This window comes from Euwallacea fornicatus, chromosome 29 (assembly GCF_040115645.1).
Source record: "Euwallacea fornicatus isolate EFF26 chromosome 29, ASM4011564v1, whole genome shotgun sequence".
In the NCBI taxonomy this organism is placed as follows: Eukaryota; Metazoa; Arthropoda; class Insecta; order Coleoptera; family Curculionidae; genus Euwallacea; species Euwallacea fornicatus.
This window is the reverse complement of record NC_089569.1, coordinates 1,047,657-1,068,140: the sequence shown is the minus strand read 5'-3', so window position 1 is coordinate 1,068,140 and position 20,484 is coordinate 1,047,657. Positions and strand designations below refer to the sequence as shown.

The 20,484-nt window shown below is 37.0% G+C and overlaps 1 protein-coding gene across 13 annotated transcripts in view; it reads left to right on the top strand.

Annotated features, from left to right (window-relative positions):
• The window catches only part of sei (seizure), an 83,224-nt gene that overhangs the window by 51,686 nt on the left and 11,054 nt on the right, over nt 1-20,484 (top strand). For 9 of the 13 annotated variants that reach the window (XM_066297861.1, XM_066297860.1, XM_066297858.1 and 6 more), the window contains 10 exons: nt 5,709-5,952; nt 12,186-12,367; nt 14,209-14,235; nt 16,235-16,389; nt 16,444-16,685; nt 17,361-17,670; nt 19,147-19,337; nt 19,397-19,542; nt 19,593-19,752; nt 20,082-20,192. In XM_066297861.1, coding sequence (XP_066153958.1) covers nt 5,709-5,952; nt 12,186-12,367; nt 14,209-14,235; nt 16,235-16,389; nt 16,444-16,685; nt 17,361-17,670; nt 19,147-19,337; nt 19,397-19,542; nt 19,593-19,752; nt 20,082-20,192 — 1,768 coding nt within the window. Of the gene's footprint in view, nt 1-5,708; nt 5,953-12,185; nt 12,368-13,587; nt 13,609-14,208; nt 14,236-16,234; nt 16,390-16,443; nt 16,686-17,360; nt 17,671-19,146; nt 19,338-19,396; nt 19,543-19,592; nt 19,753-20,081; nt 20,193-20,484 lie in introns of all 13 variants that reach the window. The other 4 variants (XM_066297863.1, XM_066297853.1, XM_066297859.1 and 1 more) reach the window with 3 other exon arrangements.

Below are 20,484 nucleotides of genomic sequence, written 5' to 3'. Positions count from 1 at the left end.
ATTTCGTATTGTGGTATTGTGTTCCATTTATTCATTCAACTATCCAATAATTTTGAATACGAACTTTCAAGGGAATGTGAACATAAACAATATCAGGATTCATACCAGCTAAAAGTGCTTCTTTATTTTCAAACTAGGCCTTGTGAATGTAGAAAAAAATTTCACGAGGAATATTCTCAAGTGACTCACATCTCGAAAACTACCGGAGATACTACAGTATGGCCTGCATAGGCCTATGAAGCTCATCCAAAAATTCTTCGTTTCAGGAATTCTTTAATAATATTTACTAACTACCTAACAAATGTGTTAATGATTATTAAACATATTAGTCCTGGCGATGCGGGAATTTCCGATAATTTGCGTTAAGCGTATTACTAAACACAATTTATTGTCGTTTGTGTGACGTTATTGTCGCTTTTCCCCAATTTTGGAACCACTGGAACATGGAAGATCGGTCTCAGTGTTTAACATATTTCTAAGAAATTATCTGGAATTAATCTTATAAGAATTTGAGCCGAAATTTCCCATCACTACGTCATTTTATTTGAAAATCCTATAATGTCATTCAGCTATTTCCATTTACCTCCCACAGGATCACTCGTCTATCTCTCACTGTTAATCCTGCGATTTCAGCTACAGCGCAAGCGCTTTTTCTCCTTTATGTCCTGAAACTGATCGAGTATCGCTTCAGTGGAAATTTGTACGTCGGTCGTAAAAGTGTGAACACATATCGCTTCGCCCTTTGCCTTACAAGAACCCTGGAAAGATTCTTTTTATCAATGAAAATATCGTAGATTTAAGAATTTTTGCATTCATCTGGTTTAGTGTGAATCGGACACTTCAGGAACGGCCGTGTCGGGAGAAGGGAGCAGAAGTACATTTTGTAGTGCTTTGTTTCGTTTCACAAAACGTGCAATCAAAGTCTTTAAAGTAAATTTTGAGTGGAGATGTTTTGGCAACTATCGAGCTACGCTACATAGGTTTCAGTGTATGTTAGTCAATGTGATGTCCATACATGTGGATAATGTTTAGCCTTTTTAAAAAAAAATTATTTTACAATTTAATCCATATTTTACCGATATCGGCTCATGGTATGTCGGCCCACATGTGGTGACAAATTGAGCTGACGCAAACAAAAATGATTTTAATACCAATTTTATTGGTTACACCTATTGGAAATGTATCGTCCGCAGACTGCGGTGGAAACTATCGCGACAAAATCACCATTAACTGTTTGTCTTTACAGAACCATTAGTGGACAAAAATTCTACGGCACTTAAAAGTTATTTATGGAAGAAGTATCTTGAATCATAATTTAATGGTACACGATACACCGCTTTTCGTTAAACCATTCAAAATCGACAAATTTCACGGTTTGAATTCATTTTTAGACAAGTGCTTTATTAAATAGTGTGGGGCCGTTGCTGAATTTAAAAATTAATCTGCATGTTGTTTTCCCATTTTCTCTATTTATTCGGTGTATGTTCAAACAAACTTTCCCCGCATTATGCCTCGCACATATTCCCACTAGAAATGATATTTGCACGATATCAATCTTCAATACACCCACGATAAACAATGATAATAATTACCGTTCGTGTACATTTAAATTATTAAGTAATTACATTTCGTGAATGGTTTGATATTTTATATCAGAGTCGGGTCTCCAGTAAGGGGTAATAAAAATATACGTGTAAATACATTAATCTTTATTTTCGGGCTATTGATTCTCGTTTGAGTAGTCAATTCAATAATCCAAAGAGTTTCAAATAGCCATTCACACGATGAGCACGGTTGTTCATAACAATATTGTTGCTTTACATTCACGCAGATTTCAGCGACGTTTCGCTTGCAGTTTTAACTTCTTTTTTCAATTCTCATTTTAAGGAATGAGAGCTACCACCGCTGCTTCAACGGCTCACCCAGTATAAACAAGGTATAGTCCAAAAATGGAACAAAGAGCGCTTTGCGAGATTCGACAGCCTTTTTGGCCAATGTCTGTCGACATTTTTGCAAATTCACTCGCTTATGGTTATTTTCAAAATTCATTTGAATTCGTCAATGTGCGCTAAGATTTAGGTTACTTCTCAGTTCTTTGTTGCCTCCTAGCGGTTTTTTTGTTCCACTGGGAAACCAGATATTGAAGTATTCCTTAAATGCTGAGAATACAGGAATTCTTCAAAGTTTCATAAATCGAAACAAAAAGATGAGACTTAAAGGGGGAAAATTCAAGAAGCTTTGGCCACGATCATTTTTCCTTATAGAAACCCGAGTCAAAGACGAATTTCCAGGATTTACCGCGGTGCTTCTGTGTAGCTTCAAGCTTGCGCTATTTCATGGAAAAACATTTAGGAATATTTAGTTTGAGGTTGTTGAGGTAAAGGTCCTCAGTTTAAGGGCTTCGCCATATTCAAATGAAATTATTCAACAGGTTAATTTTTGAGCTTGTGAAACGGGAACCGTGATCTATGAAAAATGTTTCGTCATATATTACCTGGTTAGTGTTGCATCGGCGATTTTACGTACATCTTATGTCTTGATTCAGGTTAAAACCTGTTTTGGCCAAACCTGCAGAATTGCCAATTATTATAATGCATGTACGTATCTCGGCATAATAACAAGAATTCAATAGGCGAATATTTTAGCTAGCAAAAGTCTCTCATTTGCTAATAGACTTTGGCCTATAATTAAAACCAGCCATCATTTATAAGACCCCTGAAAGCGAATAGAATATAAAAGTCTACCTATTTACTCGAGGTAAACTGTCAATTTCAATCAATCAATACTGGTAAAGCCAAGGAGAAGTAAATAATTCATCGAATATGCCATTATTTGATGTTCGATATAACGTGACGTGCTTTTTTCGTCTTGTTAATGACCTTTTTCTCCTATGATTTGGCCTAGTTCGATACGAATAATTGACTAAGTGTATGAAATCAAAAAATGAGGGTTAATGCTTTATACGAGGTGTCCCGAAAATACATGTCAAAGATGGTATCATGAAATTACTTAGGCCAATATATTCAGATTTGGTTCAAGCATCGTTTGAAAAAGTCTCTCGTGTAGACGCGATGACGTTCGAAGCTCTTGAAAATAAAATATGTTTTTTGCTATATCTGCAGAATGCTCCAGTTGATTTCAATGAAATCCATTATGCATCTGTTCATTAGTACACAGGCATTATTTTCATGTAACGTTCACGTCTATTCGCAATATGCAAGTGGCAAGTTCTCAGTCAACTTCATACAAAAAGACGAGAATTTTTCATTGGGTAGCTGCATTGTATCGATTTTTTTGCTGATGATACATTAGCCCTTTCTCCAACTTTTCCATCTCTTGGAAATTTCTGGTACGGTTAACATTTCACGCTGGAAAAAAATTACTTTCTTTTTTCATGCAGAACGCCAATTTGCCATCACTTCGATGGTTATCGATATTTGCCGATGTGCATGTTGGTGTGAACGAAACTTTTCGAACTTTCTTTTTAGTTGTTTCTTTTGAGATCGCTAATGGTATTCTCAAATAAAAAAAAAATTGCCGATATGGTCAAAATTATGGGCTAGTGGGTGAACACGTGAGTCTAATTATCATATTCACGTATTCAGTAGCAAAAATTAATAATCCGCCTCGTCGGTTTAAGCTTGAGAAGATTTGCGAGAAATCTATGTCTAGAATGTTCCAGAATTTAACAAACATACTTCAAGCGCAGAACGAACGAGTCTATGATGTCCTGCGCTTTTTCGAAACATCGACCTGAAATTTTACTTTAGTTCTTAAAGCTGTGATTGCTACTCATTCGTTATCCATCTTCTCAGACTTTCTCAGCATTTTTCCTTGTCATTCCTCACTATTGAGAATGTTAGCAAAATGGCACGAGTCTGGTGAAAATGCCGCATCTCGGAGACAGAGTGTTCGCATATGTCAATAACAACGTGGATATTTATTATTTGGAACTTTATTTGATTATCGTTTTCGTGCGTCGGTATGATCGTAAAACTTCCTTTATTTCCTACATTAGCTATTGAATAAATTATAGATAAATGTATAGATTTTGCATCAGTACTCAATAGGTCACTAAAAACAACACATAATTCAATATGCAAATCGCAACTCAATTACCTCCGCCATATTGTCAATAATACTGAAAAAGCTCGATAATTGTTAATGAAACATTTCATCTTTTTCGATGATCTAGCTCTAAGCGAGTGAAATCACTTTACAAGGAGCAGGTCGCAGCATAATTAATACGAATCTTGTGACAATATCGAATAAATCCGTACATATCCAAGTTAAACGTATCGGAAGAGAGAATTGATATTTTTACAGTTTTCCCCAAGGAAAATACTTAAAGTTTAATAGAGCTTATATGCAGCTTCCATACCCCCAGCCGAAGAAACTCGACCCTTATTACTACTATCGTTCCCATAAAAACGAAAATTGACGAAGACTATCATTAGAATCATATGATCTGAAATATTTTTACTAAATGATTTTACACAATCCATAAAATGGACGACGACGGAGGAGGGGTCGAGATCCCGCTTATAGTGACTTCATCCATCGATGGTCAGCATGAAAAGATACCAAAGAGACGCAAACGAAGTACAATTTCCAGCGGGAAAAGGTCAAGTGATAGTCACAAGACCGTCACGGGTGCTTCTGGAGCTGGCTCAAGTGAAATCCCAAATAAAATTCCAAATTCTGAGCAAAGGAGGAGAAGTGCAATTGGCGGCAGTTTGAAATACGAAATTGGGGGAGAGAGGCCCTCGGTAATCGGGTATCCTGTTAAGTGGAGCTCAGTGAGGATAAAAGGTACTGGATTCGAGGAGAGCACCCAAGTGAAAGTTGAACCCTGCAATGGAATGCCTGCGGGAGTTGTTTATAACAAACTCACCAGCCCAACTGCAGGGCCACATAATAACAATGAATCAGGGAATATTAAAAACAACATAGGAAACGTAAGTCGTTTGCACAATACTTGCCTTAATTACTACTTTAATTGGCTTTAAATAAGACCTCCTTCACTCTCTTTGAAGTAATTTAATTTGTTTTTAAACGTGAGAGAGATTATGGAAAAGCACGAAACGCGAGTTGAGAAGCGTCATTCACAAACAAGTTAAGAAAAGAATTAAAAATTCATCTCAAAAACATTCATTATGTTATAAGCTATTTACAAACTCGAGCACCCTGTATTTTGGTGACGTAAAAAGTTTGATCAAACTTTGCGAAAATATATAGGGTGGTCGATAATACGCTAACTTCAACTAGTTACTTTGAAAGTTTTGGACTAACCCGAACGGGTTTAAATAACTAATCATGAGGTGCAACATGCATGAGGGTATTCACTTTATGATATTTAATATTCAGAGCAATTAGAGTTTCGATATTTGTACTTCCCCTTTACTTTGCAAAACGATCCGCAGTAATAATCCTCAACGATTAATTCGATTTAACAGCTACATATGAACAAAAGCTCACATCGATTCCAACTGTTTATTTGAGTTACAAGATAAATTTGTAATAGAAGTCAATCTGGGGACTCTGAAGGTCGCCCTATGACACTGTAATTACCTAAAGTGGTTGATAATTCATGTAAATGGTGAGCTGGCGAAAATGGTCTCAGGTGATCAAATTTTCGATTAGCGAACTCAATTTTCGGCGTTATATGATTGAAGTTTAATGTATTAATAACTCGCGTTTTGTTCCAGGTTCTGTCTTTGGGAGCAGACGTCTTACCGGAGTACAAGCTACAGAATCCCAGAATACACAACTACACAATCCTCCATTACTCTCCTTTTAAAGCAGTCTGGGATTGGATAATATTAATCCTGGTTATGTATACGGCGATTTTTACTCCATATGTGGCGGCCTTTCTATTGGGGGAGCCGGATTTTAACAACAGGAAGAACAAGAAGTACAGCGAAGACCCCATAGTTATTATAGATTTAATTGGTAAGTTGCGGGTAATTTTGTTGAATCAAACTTGGTCAAATTCACGTCGCCAATGGAGAAAATTTATGTTCAAAATATCGACATCGATCAGGATAATCCAGATCTCATATAACAGACAGGATGTTTCCTCTGGAAAAAATCGAGTTAGTCAAATTGGAAAACGAAAAAGCTTGCAAAATCACGGAAATCGTCAAATTTTGCAAATCCTCCGATATCTGAATGAATCTAAACATGTTAAGGGGATTAAGATGCTTCGCTAGTATCAAGATATAATCTTGAGTTGGCCCCTCAAGATGTTCCCAAATCAGGAAACTTATAATGAGAAATTTGCGGTACACTTCTGAAGTCGTTAAGAACAAGTCCCTTCAAACTTTAGTTTGTAAAGGAACTGCTATTTTCGATATCTCCACAAGGCAATTTTTCAAACGAAATTTAGGTGACTTTGTAGGTTTAGAAATGGCGAATTTGGAGTTAGAGCTTTATACAGGTGAACTTCCAAGAATTGATTAATTACCTAATTAAAAGTTTCAGTACAGGGGATATACATTACTGATATGGAAGAAACATGTTTGTTTTGAGGAGGAAAAATCAATAATGTATATTTTTTTAAATGTATCCAGGACACTCTTTGTGAAAAAAAATCAAATTCTGAATTTACTTGGGACACCCCTAAAAGGCTCTAATTTTCTCCCATTATACTTGGAGCGAATTGTTATCGTTCAACGATGAATAACTACAGATCCCAGTCCTGTCTCCTCAGACTAGCAAATTGTAGAAATAGTAGGGTAAGATTGTTCACGATATTTTTGCATTTTTGGGTAATGACAATTGTAGGATATAGTGATGACTATCCTCATATCATCTCGAAATGCTCAGTGGTAAATAGAGGTCGTGAATCACGTACGCGTGATGAATTAACTGCTCAGTTGTGATGGATTTTAACTTATTTATTGTAACAAGTAACGAAGATAATAACTAAGACAGTGATAACAAAAATCCCCGAGGGATATCAAGTGCGCCCGTTTTGATCACTTGCCAAGGGTGTTCTGCCTTCTTGCAGTATATCACCATTGCCTCTCTCCCTGATCCTTAGTCATCTGCACCCCATGTGCAGCACAGATGTTTTCTAGCCGTTGTCCACTTGTAAACGGTACACGCGGACTCATGTGTCTCCTTTCCAACAAAGGGTATTCCTTCCCTTGGCCGTGATTTACAACATGCAAGAAGTCCGAACAACAATAATTTCCGTGTTGTCTTTCGGGCTGTTAGACGACTTCAAAGCTTAAAATTCCTCATAGACTCACAGCAATGAGCAACGGTTTTCTCTATTTACATAATTTCCGAGGTTCTCCACGGAGAAAAACTTGATTTAAAAACTCTAGAAAAGCAAATTATTACAAGTACTGACTAATTCAGAGAGTAACATTTGCCCCTGATATGTGGTCCTCGCCATGCCCTTAGTGCCCCTAATTTTCCCTTAAGCGAACTCCCTACTAGTTGATTCATGACATGTTTAAAAAAATTGTAATTTGCACGTTAAACGTAATATGTCACATACGCCACTGAGCTGGGTTCGAGCCACTGTGGTTTTCAAGCCGAACTCGGACTTTGCAGCTTGACCATCATTTTTAGCGTGGCCCAGAGATCTTCGATAGGACTTTAACACGCTAACATTCGGTTATTCTCAACCATTACGTCGTTCTGTGGTCAGTCAAAAAGGCCGAAACAATTTAACGTGCAGAGGCAATGAACCAAACTTTCTATATAAACATTTGTGTCTGCTGCTAAGAAATTTATGATATTTTGAAAAAAAATCTGGACAGTGGACAAGTAGGTGCTTTCTTGCGTCACTGCGTTAAAAATGAACAAAAACGCACTAGTAAAATAAGCTGAAAATCGCATGTTGTAAACTGTCAACATTAACAGATCTTTAAGTAAGTGCGTGCTCCGCACACTTCCAAAGTTTCGTGAAGTATTACTTTCTTGCGGTGCTCACCCTTCAGGTAAAGTGTGGTAAAAAGCATGGGAATTAGGTAATTCACTGTTGTGAGGTGTTAATTTGCATTATTCTTCAGCCGTGAAACTGTTTTCGTGTTTTTAAGTGTGTCGTAAACGTATCGCTGCATCGTTCCTGTGAGATTTTTACTTGATTCAGCATGCTTCCTATCATTGAAGGACCTCGAATTTTGTTCTCATCGATAACACGCTCCTTTTTGACTCTATGATCATTTGCGACTACTCGAATGATTTTAATATTGTTATTTCTATACAAAAAATTTGATTATTGTTAAATTTTAAAACAAGATTTATCTAAAATCTGTGTTTGCCGAATTTCAAATTTTTGTCGGTGCTCTTCCGATCCGATTGGTGCTGCTTCTTCCATAGCTAAAATGAAGTCGAACTTAGGAATGTATTTGGTAGCGACAGAATGATTTAAGCCTATAGGAAGGACGAGAGGTTCAGCCTCAGAGAGGTCTCCGTTGAACCGATTTATTACTCTCTTTGCAGCTGCGTTGCTATTGTTATTATTTAATGTTCTTTCGAGCCCTTAATAAAGGATGTATGTTATTTTCACTTAACTTCAACTAGAAATAGTATGCAATTCTCTTTGTGTGTTAGACCTTATTGTGAAAAAGAATTGAAATTCTTGCATAAGAACGTTGCACAATATATCATTTTCAGGGTGGCCGTGAGATGCAGTGTGATACGTCACAATTCATTGGGGCTGCGTAGATGCGCAATTGTTCTCAAACTGCATAATGTTTCACGGCCGTCTTCGATGAAAATGCCAAAATTATTAATGAACATTTTTCTAAGTGTCAAATCGAATCCCTAATATCAGAATCTATATTCCTTAGTAATGGATTTGAGATATTTATCAAAAATCCAAACAGTGGAGGACAAGGGGGGGCCACATGCAATTGATCTTAAGGGCACGATATTTTTGTGAATGTTCAGGAACGTCACAAATATTAGGTACATTAGGGTTGTGAGGTATTTACTTCTATCTTTCTACATATGTGTGTTCCAACTATTTTTAATTTTTTTAGATGTGTTATACAGGGTGTCCCACAAGTGTTTCATTATATTTCAGTGGGTAATAGTACATTGAAAAATAATATGACTCCCTACATAAACCATATTCCAGTAATGCTTCATTAAGAAGATACAGGGTGTTAAACTTTACTTAAATAATCTAACTTTTATTGATATATTCAAAACCGTTTGAGATATGTAAGTGAAATTTGGCATGTTTTGAGAGTTAATGTAGACGCATTTATTTATGCAAAAGGGCTATTTTTCGTTTCACCAGTGACGTGCGTACGGACACCTCTCAGCACATTTTTAAAGAAAAACATGGTGCGCTACTGCTTTTTATCAAAATAAAAATTATTTTTAGAAGTTTAATTTCATTTAGAAGAAAAATGCTCACTTGACTCTTTTTCGTCCGACGTATCGTTTGCCAGTAAAAAATTGAATACCGTCTATATGCACGATATTCTCTAAATGGTTTTAATAATATTAAGTTTGTTTTAAATATTATTAATTTGCTATGACATTATAGAAATTGTTCAAATTGGTGGCCATTTTGTTCAATACATAATTGAGCTCGCCTGTTCATTGATACTCTGATACGTTGAAATATTCCAGGTGTGTTTTAAGTTTAACACCCTGTATCTTCTTAATGAAGCATTATTGGAATATGGTTTATATAGGGAGTCATATTATTTTTCAATGTACTATTACCCACTGAAATATAATGAAACACTTGTGGGACACCCTGTATATTTCAGTCGCCCGCAACAGGCAGGGTTTTAACTGTTTAAACCGTTGTCAGACAACGAGATCACTAAGCAGCATTAGAGGCTTTCAAAAGCTTGCCAAATTCAGAGTATAATTTAAAAAATTTTCCTTATAGTATTTTTACGGCAATTTGAAGTGAACAGTTGCTATGTCGCTATTCAGGGAAATATACTCCGTGGATAGAATCGATCCAAAACATCATGAACAGGCTAAACTAATAACGTATCATATTCTCCTTTGCATTTACGCACGTAGGGTGGTAATATTTCTGTATGACAAATTCTGACAAAAATGATTACATCCTTCATATTTCAAATTCAATTCTACAACTATTCCACGCTTCTTCGTCAAAAAACAAATCGACTTTCATTTTAATGCTAACATCGAGGCAATATATACAGCGTGACCTATTTCCTTTGGGGTCAGTCTGTAAGAAGTTTATTGATTGTGCGATTTAGCCCGAATTTTTTTTTTTTTTAATTATAGAGCTCGATAAGCTGCACATTTCGAGCAAAAATGGCGTGGTTGATACAAAATTCAAGGCCTGCTATGCCAGGTTCTAAGACCAAAATTTTAATAAATCACATTTTAGAAAAAAATCTGTGCACACCACTGGACTGACCACCCCTCAAAATGAGCCAGTAAAAAATTTCATCGAAAAATTTTAAGTAATAACGATTTTGTAGAAAAATTAAAAATGCACCCTCAGTACTTACTTATTTTCAAAAATTTCATGGTCGGCTATAGAGAACCAGTCGAGCGTTTCACTGTCAAACAAATAAAATCTACATCGATATTAGAACTTATTTGCATTTAATACAAATTAAATTATTAATCATTATAATTATGGAAAATTTAAGTGTAAGAGCAAAAACAAAAATTGTTCGTATTGTTGGCGACAACGTGCGCTCGGCAACAGGAGCTGCGTGGCCGCCGAGATCTCCGCACTTGACCCCGTTAGATTTTCTTCTCTGGAGTTTACTTAAAGAAAAAGTGCATAAGTCAAGACCCCAAAATTTACAAGAACTACAAGTTAGAATTATCCGTACTTGTGTGAAAATGGCTCCAGAGCTAATACGCAATGTAATTTTGAACATACGTAAAATGAACAAGTGCATTGGAGAAAATGGTGACATGGTGGAAGTTACAAGAATTCCATTGTTTTTTGTTATGTAATTTTCATTTTTTTTTAATTTGTTCTGTATAAGACTGAGTTATACTAGAACTAAGTTGTAATGAACTATAAATTTTTTAAAATATGTAAGTACCTAGTGTGCATTTTTAATTTTTCTACAAAATCGTCATTACTTAAAATTGTTCATTAAAATTTTGTACAATCCCGTTTTGAGAGGTGGCCAATCCTGTGGCGTGCACAGATTTTTTCTAAAAAAATCGCTAATAAGATTTATTAAAATTGTGCTCCTAGAAACTGTTATGGTAGGCCTTGAAGTTTAAATTCATCTGGCCATTTTTGATTAAAATGTGCAGTTTACCAAGCTTTATAATTTAAAAAAAATCCGGGCTAAATCGCACAATCAATAAACATTTCGCAGACTGACCCTAAAGCAAATGGATCACACTATATATAATAAAAAATATTAAGGAATTTAAGTTTCAACAAAGAGGTAATTAGAAAAATCTAAACCATGTAAATTCTATTTCAAAATGAATTTTCACATACATTACGTCCTTTATATAGCATAGTAAAATTGCCATTTATAGACTCTCCTGGCAAGATGTAACACAAGTACAGTCATAATGTTTCCTCCATATCTCGTTGCATCGACCTAGAATTGCCCATTATTCGCAAAACTAAAACTTTCCAAAGCTAAATGTGTAACTAGCTTTTCTCTTTACATTCTTTGTATTTCAGTTCTTAGTACATTCTGGACAAGAACATAAAGATAAAAGCAGTGCAATCTTCGATAATACGAATTTACTAAAATGTCTTTGAGAGATGTCGTTTGAGTCACATTCAATTAACTTTAAAGTTACTTTATTCTGTGAAAAGTGTCCATATAATTTTAATTTTGCGAGCAGAAAGATCGTTTTCCAGTTTTCTCGGATTTGCACAAAATCGATGTCTGCTTGAGAATCCCTGTTTTTTTTTTTCATTCATGTTTTTTTCCATTCATGTTTTCCACGCTGGTTGTAACTCTGTGCGCACGCCTTCGGACACGTAAGGCATGTGCGTGACGTGTGTGATGACGCTACTTCGCATGCACACATCTGAAGAAGCCACTAAGTGGAAACTCTTATCGCCGGGGCGGTTCGCGATATTTTTATAGAAGTATTGACCTTCACTGCATATTTTAAACATTCCTATTGGTCGAACAACTCAATAAAACGACACTTCTGCTAATGCCAACGCTCTACAACCACATTGCTATTTATTAATTGAACACTAAATGTCCACTTAATTGTTCCAGTGGACGTAACATTCATCGTAGACATCCTGATAAATTTCCGAACAACCTACGTTTCTGGAAATGACGAAATCGTCTCAGACCCTGGAAAAATAGCAGTGCATTACCTCAAAGGGTGGTTCCTCATCGACTTGGTAGCAGCAGTCCCATTCGATCTACTATTTTTTGGTACCGACACTGACGAGGTAAGTCCTATTGAATGTTCATTGTCGTTAGTGCATATTGTTTAGGATATGATTTATGTTGGAGATATGTGTTCACACTTCATTGCAGAAGGTCTTGATTCGTGCTTTTGGTGATATTACTGTATCATGAAGCTGATTATACCTTTTGCAGCGAATCAATCACAGGAAAATAACCGATTTAAATTGTACTTGCATTCCATCATTATGATAAAATGGTAGTTCGTTACCTTGGATGAACCTATGGAGTTAAATGACAAATGGCTCTTAGATTGAAATGAATATTTTCCGGAGGGGGCTAGTCAGACTCGGGACATTTTTCCCTTAAAATATTTCTCCTTCCATCTTCTTATTTTTCACCATTTTCTCCATCATCCTCTTCATAAAGAGCACCTATCGATCTATCAGCTTTGATATACCATCCGATATCTCGTCGCTGATGGCGTTCGTCGACAAAGATCCATCTTTTAAGTGGTCTTGATTGACCAAATTACCATTTGTCCTTGCATTTCCTTCTCGCATAACAGCTTCTGCTTCTGTCGACTTCATGATTGTTCATGCAACGCGACAGGTGTAGAATTTCCCAATTTTTTACGATTTTGATTTTTTATGATATTTTTTATGATGAAACGGGGATCGACGCGATAAGAAGACACTTCATCTTCTTAACCGAGAAATCCTGTGCCCTGCAAAGGCAAGCTTTAGCCGAAAGGAGTAAAGAACAACCATTTTATCAATGATACAATCATCATTTCTGTGTTCAATTGGGTGTTATTTAATACGTGTTGCATTTTGAAGAAAACTGGAATGTTGCAAGAGAGTCAGTGTTTTATGTTCATGCCGTGTGTCATGTTTCTGTTTCTCAGTATTAAATAATAGGACTGTTTTGATGATTTCTCAGTTGTTTCACCTTCTCCATCAACTTGAAACAGATGTCGGTCGGTGCTTATCACCTTTATTTCTTCTTTAATCAAGCTGATCATTTTCTGTTTTGTTCCATGGTATGAAATACGGATTATAATTCCTTCGAATACCTTCAAGTAAGTTTTGCTTAATCGAATTATTTTCCGCTTTTCTCAGCATTCTTACGACATCAACGGTAAATACATTTAGGGATCACGTCTCCTTTTGGCATATTTCTCCCCCATAAACAACATATCGTGTCTTTTTGTGTACTTAAAAACGGTTTTTTAAAATCGATATTTTTCAATTCTTTTCTATAGTTGGGCTTGGATAAGGATGAGGTAGAGGAAATAGATTTGAAACGCTTTTGTTTTACCTCTTCATTTCAGCTGCTTTTGGGAAATTTACGCGCTCTAATCATAAATTATGCTCAGAACCATCGAATATGAACATTTAGAGTTGTATTTTTCCCATCATGAACACACTTTCATGTACATCACATATTTTGGTATATGCTTGATGCAATTTGTGGTCTAGTGCACGCTGTTGTCATGCTCTATTTTGTACCATTTGTAATGTATGGTAATACAGATAAATACGTATTTTGAGGAGCTTATTGTTGATATTCTGATTGTGTCTCGTCAACGTAACCTTACACCCACTTACCTGGTCTAAAGGAATTGTATATTTGTCCCGAATTTCGCCGATATTGGCATTAAGCTCATGTCTATATTAAAAGTTATTGTCAACGGGAGCAAATATGCTCATCCCTTTAAACAAGATTCGCACAATATTTGAATGAATTTCAATTATGCCAATTGTACTGAACATATTTCCAAATGACACAATTTTCGATATTATAATACGCTTATTGATTATGTATTATTTATTAACCGCCTTTAGCTTATGATTTTAATTTATTTTGTTTTTTTTTCTCACAGGGAATAGGTAATGGTCAAAATAAACAGGTAATGCCATCATTAATGTTCTGTTATGTACTAATCAAAATCGTATATCCCCGCCTCTGTACCATAACACTACGCATTTACAGGCGCATTTCATATTTCCGATTAAACTCTGAGATGAGCACGGAACTACTTGAACATTTTCGCTCGGTTTAACTGGTAATATGGAACGCCGTTTTTCAACTAGTGATCAAGTTTTTGAGGGGTTTCACATGAAAAGTTTGAATTCGGACGTATCATCGAGCGCATAGCTTCTAAAGAGTAAGAGATTTAATAATATTAAAACAGTTCACTTTCCGCCGGCTTAGGTCTGTGCAGAAGCGGCCATTCCATAATTTATTAAATGTATACAGTGTCTCCAAAAAAAAGGAAACGATTTCTCCCACCTTGAGTTATTACAGAGTACCAGCAGGGAAGCAAATACCTGAAATGTAGTCAAGTCAGAAGAAGTCTACATTAACACGTACTGACCAATAGGAATGTTTGGTGGGCGAGGTACTCTTTCATGTTTACATTGCTACTTCACGACTTCGCAATAACCAACCAGAATCTTGACAAGAGCAATAAAAAACAACCACATCCCCGACTAGGGCGTGATGACCTATAGAAATTCCTCATGCGGGATGAAACAGGCGTAGTTCGTTGGCTCATTAACCCATTGGAATTTTTCCATGAGGCAACTATAGAGATTTCAATGTGCCAAATTAACACCCTTGAAACAACAGGGATAGCTCTGCTGGAGAGCGAGGAAGGCATGGTTTATCGTTAACATATGTTAAGCAATAGAAATTTTTAATAAACGAATAGAAGAATGTGGTCGATATTGCTCGATGGTGAATTAGAAGTCGAATGATGGTTTGAGGAAGACCACGTCCTGAAATTAATACATTTTGACACACAATTCGAGTCTCTGATTAGGGATGTGGGACGTGGCATACTTTGGTCGACTTTTCATCAGACACCAGAATCTTGTCGAGAGATAAATGAAGAAAAACCACACCCACAAATTAAAATGTGAATAACGAGAATTCTTCAAGGGGGGTGAGGGGCTCGGTTGATCGTGCTATAGAGGTTTTTCTATATCAAAATTCATGTCCGAAACTTTTTTTGACATTTAAGTGGCCGCTTCTTGCTTCTCAACTACTTAACGTTTTCCTCAATATTTAATTTGACAGCACTTTAATTTATCTTACTTGATAACTTGCCGGGAACTATCATCTCATTGCCTTAAGAATGTGGCACTGCTGACAGCTTTTGCACAAGTAAGTGCTGGTTCCTCAATGTCCTGCTGAACTGTATGTGAAGTAACTTGCGATTCAGGCCAACGGTCATTTAAAGTCTCCCTGTCGATAAGGGGGGTATTCGTATACTTGTCTTTACTTGAATTTAACTTTGACTTCGTTTTAAAAAATACTTCGCCTGTTAGTTGCTGACTGGACATTGAAAAACCGGCTTTAAGAGCCGAATTATTAACGTGGTATCGACTTAGCAATATTAAGGGTAATAATTTCTATTATAACCTATTACCAGGGCCCGTAATTTTTCTATTGAGATTACCATCATGTCAGACCTAAAGCACATTAATAATTCGGGCCTAATCAGAATTTTTAACTTTGTCAGAGGGTAACGAGCTGTACTAGTATGAGTAGGTATATCCCTGCCTGTTTTATAAGAAATTAAACACGTGTCTACCGAGAAGAGAATTTATACTACGGCCGGTTTTCCAATATCCAGTTAGTAAGGAGCGACTGTTGTCAGTTAACAATTAACCTCTCCCTAACGGGACGTTGAAAAACCGGCTCTTAAACATCTCACAAGGAATGAGTGCCGAATTCGTTCTTGTGTTTTCGCTTTCGAAATACCTAACTCTAAAACTAACATGTTTTTTATGCCTGCTATAGTCTTTCTGTTTTACAATTTAACACCCACATTCTCGACGACTAAACCACGAAATCTTTATGTCCTGACATCGGCCACACCACGGTGATCCGTTTAATTTCAGACTACCACTCTTATCGGTCTCCTCAAAACTGCGAGGTTGCTGAGACTAGTGAGGGTTGCGAGGAAAATTGACAGATATTCAGAGTATGGTGCAGCAGTATTGTTACTGCTAATGGCCACTTTCGCTCTTATTGCACATTGGCTAGCTTGCATATGGTAAATTGCATCTGAGGAGGTATCGAGTCGCTTCAATTTATTTTTTGTTTGTAGGTACGCAATAGGGAATGCAGAACGGCCTAATCTTCATGCAAGTATTAGCTGGCTGGATATCCTGGCGAATGACACCCAACAGCCTTATACTGCTAATGGGACTGGGGGACCCAGCATCAAAAGTCGATATATCACTGCGCTTTACTTCACTTTCACTTCGTTAACAAGTGTGGGATTCGGAAATGTCGCTCCGAATACAGATGCCGAGAAGATTTTTACTATTTGCGTTATGCTGGTTGGATGTGAGTAGTTCCTTCATTCGTAGTGGTACTAAACAGAAATCCGTGAGAACCTTGCAAATCAAATACTCTCACTGACGTTTAAGTAATCGGGAATATCGGTGGAAAATTTGTTGGACCAGCAGAAAAATATCCAATCAGCACCATCTGCCGGGTCCTGTCGGCCTCATCTCGATAAAATATTCGAGTGTAAGCAGCAGCACTTAAGACGACCTACAGCCATGAGCAACGAAGACGTCTCTAAACAGTTTTAGGGAAAACTTGAGAAGATGAGGTCCTATTACGACTTTACGCCTCATTACACCTCTGATTTTAATTAATTCTCGAGTACTCCCAAGACAAGGTATCGATTCTATAAGACATCGTCCATTCGACTCTTCTCGAGTAAGTTGAGTGTACACAAAAATCAGCAAAATGTCGGTCAACATGTAAATATTTGCACGTAAAACTGGACACGATATATAGCACTAGCAGGACACTTTCCTACAGACTCAACGTACTTGCTGTTGATATTGGCGATTTTTGCTCGCGTTTCATTGGTTGGAAATGAACTGACCCAGCAAACCCCAACCGAATCAAAACTGGCCTTCTCCTTTTCGCATCGAACTTCTCTCTGCAATGGCTGACCCTCGCAGTTCTACCCAAAACCATGAATTAAATTCAATTTTTTTTCTCCAGCTCTGATGTATGCCAGCATCTTTGGCAACGTATCGGCCATCATCCAACGCCTGTATTCAGGTACTGCGCGGTACCATACCCAAATGCTGCGCGTCAGAGAATTCATTCGGTTCCACCAGATTCCTAACCCTTTAAGGCAAAGACTAGAAGAGTATTTTCAACATGCGTGGACTTATACAAACGGCATCGACATGAACTCGGTCCTGAAGGGATTTCCAGAATGTCTCCAGGCGGATATTTGCCTGCACTTGAACAGGAACTTGCTGCAAAACTGTGGGGTATTCGAGGGAGCCAGTCCTGGGTGTCTGAGGTAAGACGTTACTTCGATTAATAATGCCGCAATTAGTTAAAAGGTTTTCAGCACTATTTTTATATTAACAAACTTCGACCTTCGCGTTCAGGGTAAGAATTAGAAAGAAAAAAAATGACACGTGGGAAGGGCGTCTGGTAAGTACTATTTTACCATTAGGCAGGGTCTCTTAGGATAGTTTCAAGGTGTTCTAAGGCAAATGCAGCTGTATACATCTGGGCTAAATCCCGGAAACCTGTCAAATTTGAAATATATGAACTACGACTCACTGAACTTTCTACGGACGGAACTAACGTAGTAGATGTACTTAGCTGTACCATTCAATTCGTGACAAGATGGAGAACCACCACCTTTTTTCGCTAGAAGTGATGAACTCTATTAATGCGCATTTATGCAGTTGGCGGCTTCCATGGCCTGTTCGAAGTCCGGATTTTAATTCGTCAGATATTTGTTATACATACATACAAAAAAAATGTTCACACTGGGACAATCAATTATTGTGGTTAACCGGGAAAGCATCTCAAGTCTACTGATTCGTTAAGAAATTGGCGGTTTTCTCCACGACCTTCCCCAAACCCGGATATTTATCTGTTCTTTATAAGGCGAAGGCGGTTGGGAAAGAATTTAATCTTTCAAGAGTACAGTGGCATCTTCCTTCACAAATCATTTAATGGTTTGATATTTATAGAGTTAATGGATCATTTGCAGGCGCCGTGATGAGGAGGTCCGACACTTAATCTTCTTGTTCAACGATGTGTAAGAGCTTCCATATGCGAAAAAAATGTCCTTATTAAAACGACGTTATAAAATCAAAACTAATTCCGTCCTATGCAATTAGTATTTTCGAGAACTCCTTCAAGTGATTGAAATTGATTTTATATTTCGTAGGGATATAAAAGGGCTCTTACTCAGGAAGTGCCATTAATCGCGCTCGAGTAGTAAAGGGCATTGGCTAAAAATATTTCGTATGGCTTTTACTATGGTTTATCCACAGCTACGTCAGAATTCCTTCAGTTTCAGTCACGTCGGTTCATGTTTTGTTTCCCAAATAGTTCTTTCTTCGGCTAATAATAATTCCCAAGTTCTGGGCCAAGTCGGCCGGAAAGTTTTGATCGAGATGGTTTCATATCTCTCGAAATTTGAAAGAAATTTGTTGTTATCTCCTCCAAGCCACTCCAGGGCATTATGGACTGGAAAAGTTTACCATTTATTATGTACGAATGCTTATGATTCAATCACGGAACTCTAACGTGAAAAACGGGAATTTAGCTTCCCAAGAGCCTATATAGAAATTTCAGCATTCATAACTAACATGGATGCAACTATTAGCATGCTCATGAAACTTTCCGGGTTATATAAACTAGAGATGCCTTATTATTCGCTAAATTTATTTAGCGGAAATTCGTTTTATTCAATCAATTAATTTTACTTTATTCCCTGTGGAACTTTATTTTCATTCACTTAATATTTTTCCAGAGCTTTATCTCTAAAATTCAAAACGACCCATGCCCCGCCTGGAGACACTTTGGTGCATCGAGGTGACGTCCTCACATCCCTTTACTTCATATCACGAGGCTCAATAGAAATATTAAGGGACGACATTGTGATGGCTATTTTAGGAAAATTTGATATTTTTGGGGAAAACCCTTGTTTGTCTCCTACAATAGGTAAGACGTAACCAGCTATTGGTGGAAACTCTGGTAAGTCAACGGTTTCGTACTTGCAGGAAAGAGTGCCTGTAACGTTCGCGCGTTAACTTACTGTGATCTACATAAAATCCGCAGGGAAGATTTGCTGGACGTTCTAGAGCTTTATCCGGAATTCTACAATTACTTCCTGAATAATTTGGAAATTACGTTTAATCTTAGAGATGTGAGTACGTTTTCATCAAGCTTTAAAGTCTAACTTGAAAAAAAAAATAGGATGAGCAAGCTGGAGTCATTCCTCGCCGGTCCTTTTACCCAAAAGACAAAGAGAGCAGATATTTCAGAGGGGTTCCATCGAGATCTAACGGACTCAGTTCTAGAGGCAATTCGCTCAACGGTAGACAAGAGAGCCAGTACAGCGATGAGTCAGAATCAGGTATATTTGATATTTTGACAAAAAAATCAAAAGTAATATACATATGTATGCCAGATCAATCTGGGGAAAATAGATGTTTTGATGTAGACTCTGTCGCATCTAATCTCTTTTCATCTATGTGTATTGGGCCAAAAAACGAAACCGCAAATTATAGAAATACAACATAGAGGATAAACGAGACATGCAGCATTTGTCATGCAATTTATTTTTCCATTAAGCTACACCTCTAGCGGGATGTTGTATGAGATATTAAATGCACATTATCGAGCTCTGCGTTTAAGGACTCTCAAGAGATTTACTATGATTTCTATGTTATGTGCATATTTAAGGACATGGAATATTAGAGTTTTCCACCGACAAGGCAGGGCAAGATGTGACTCCATTGAATCTGGACTTTGGAGAGGAGAAACGTAGATCTTCGACACTTAATTCCATTACAGGTCAGTAGTACAAAATGTTTCTCGAAAGTGCCTTACAGATGTACTACTTTTTCAAAAGACACTGAACCACTGTTTTACCAGAAAGATACAAATAAGTTCAGCCTAGATTTCTACGTATGTTAGTTCCAAGTAGACGTTTCTATTAAGTCGTATATATTTTCTTTTAATTGCAATATTGTTAATGCTGATTTAGTCGGTAGAAGAGTTCATTCTTCTCACCCGCTGCTTTGCGAGGCGAGGTGAAGAATTTTCATTATAGGGAGTGATTTCTTATCCAAAAATAAGCGTTCTC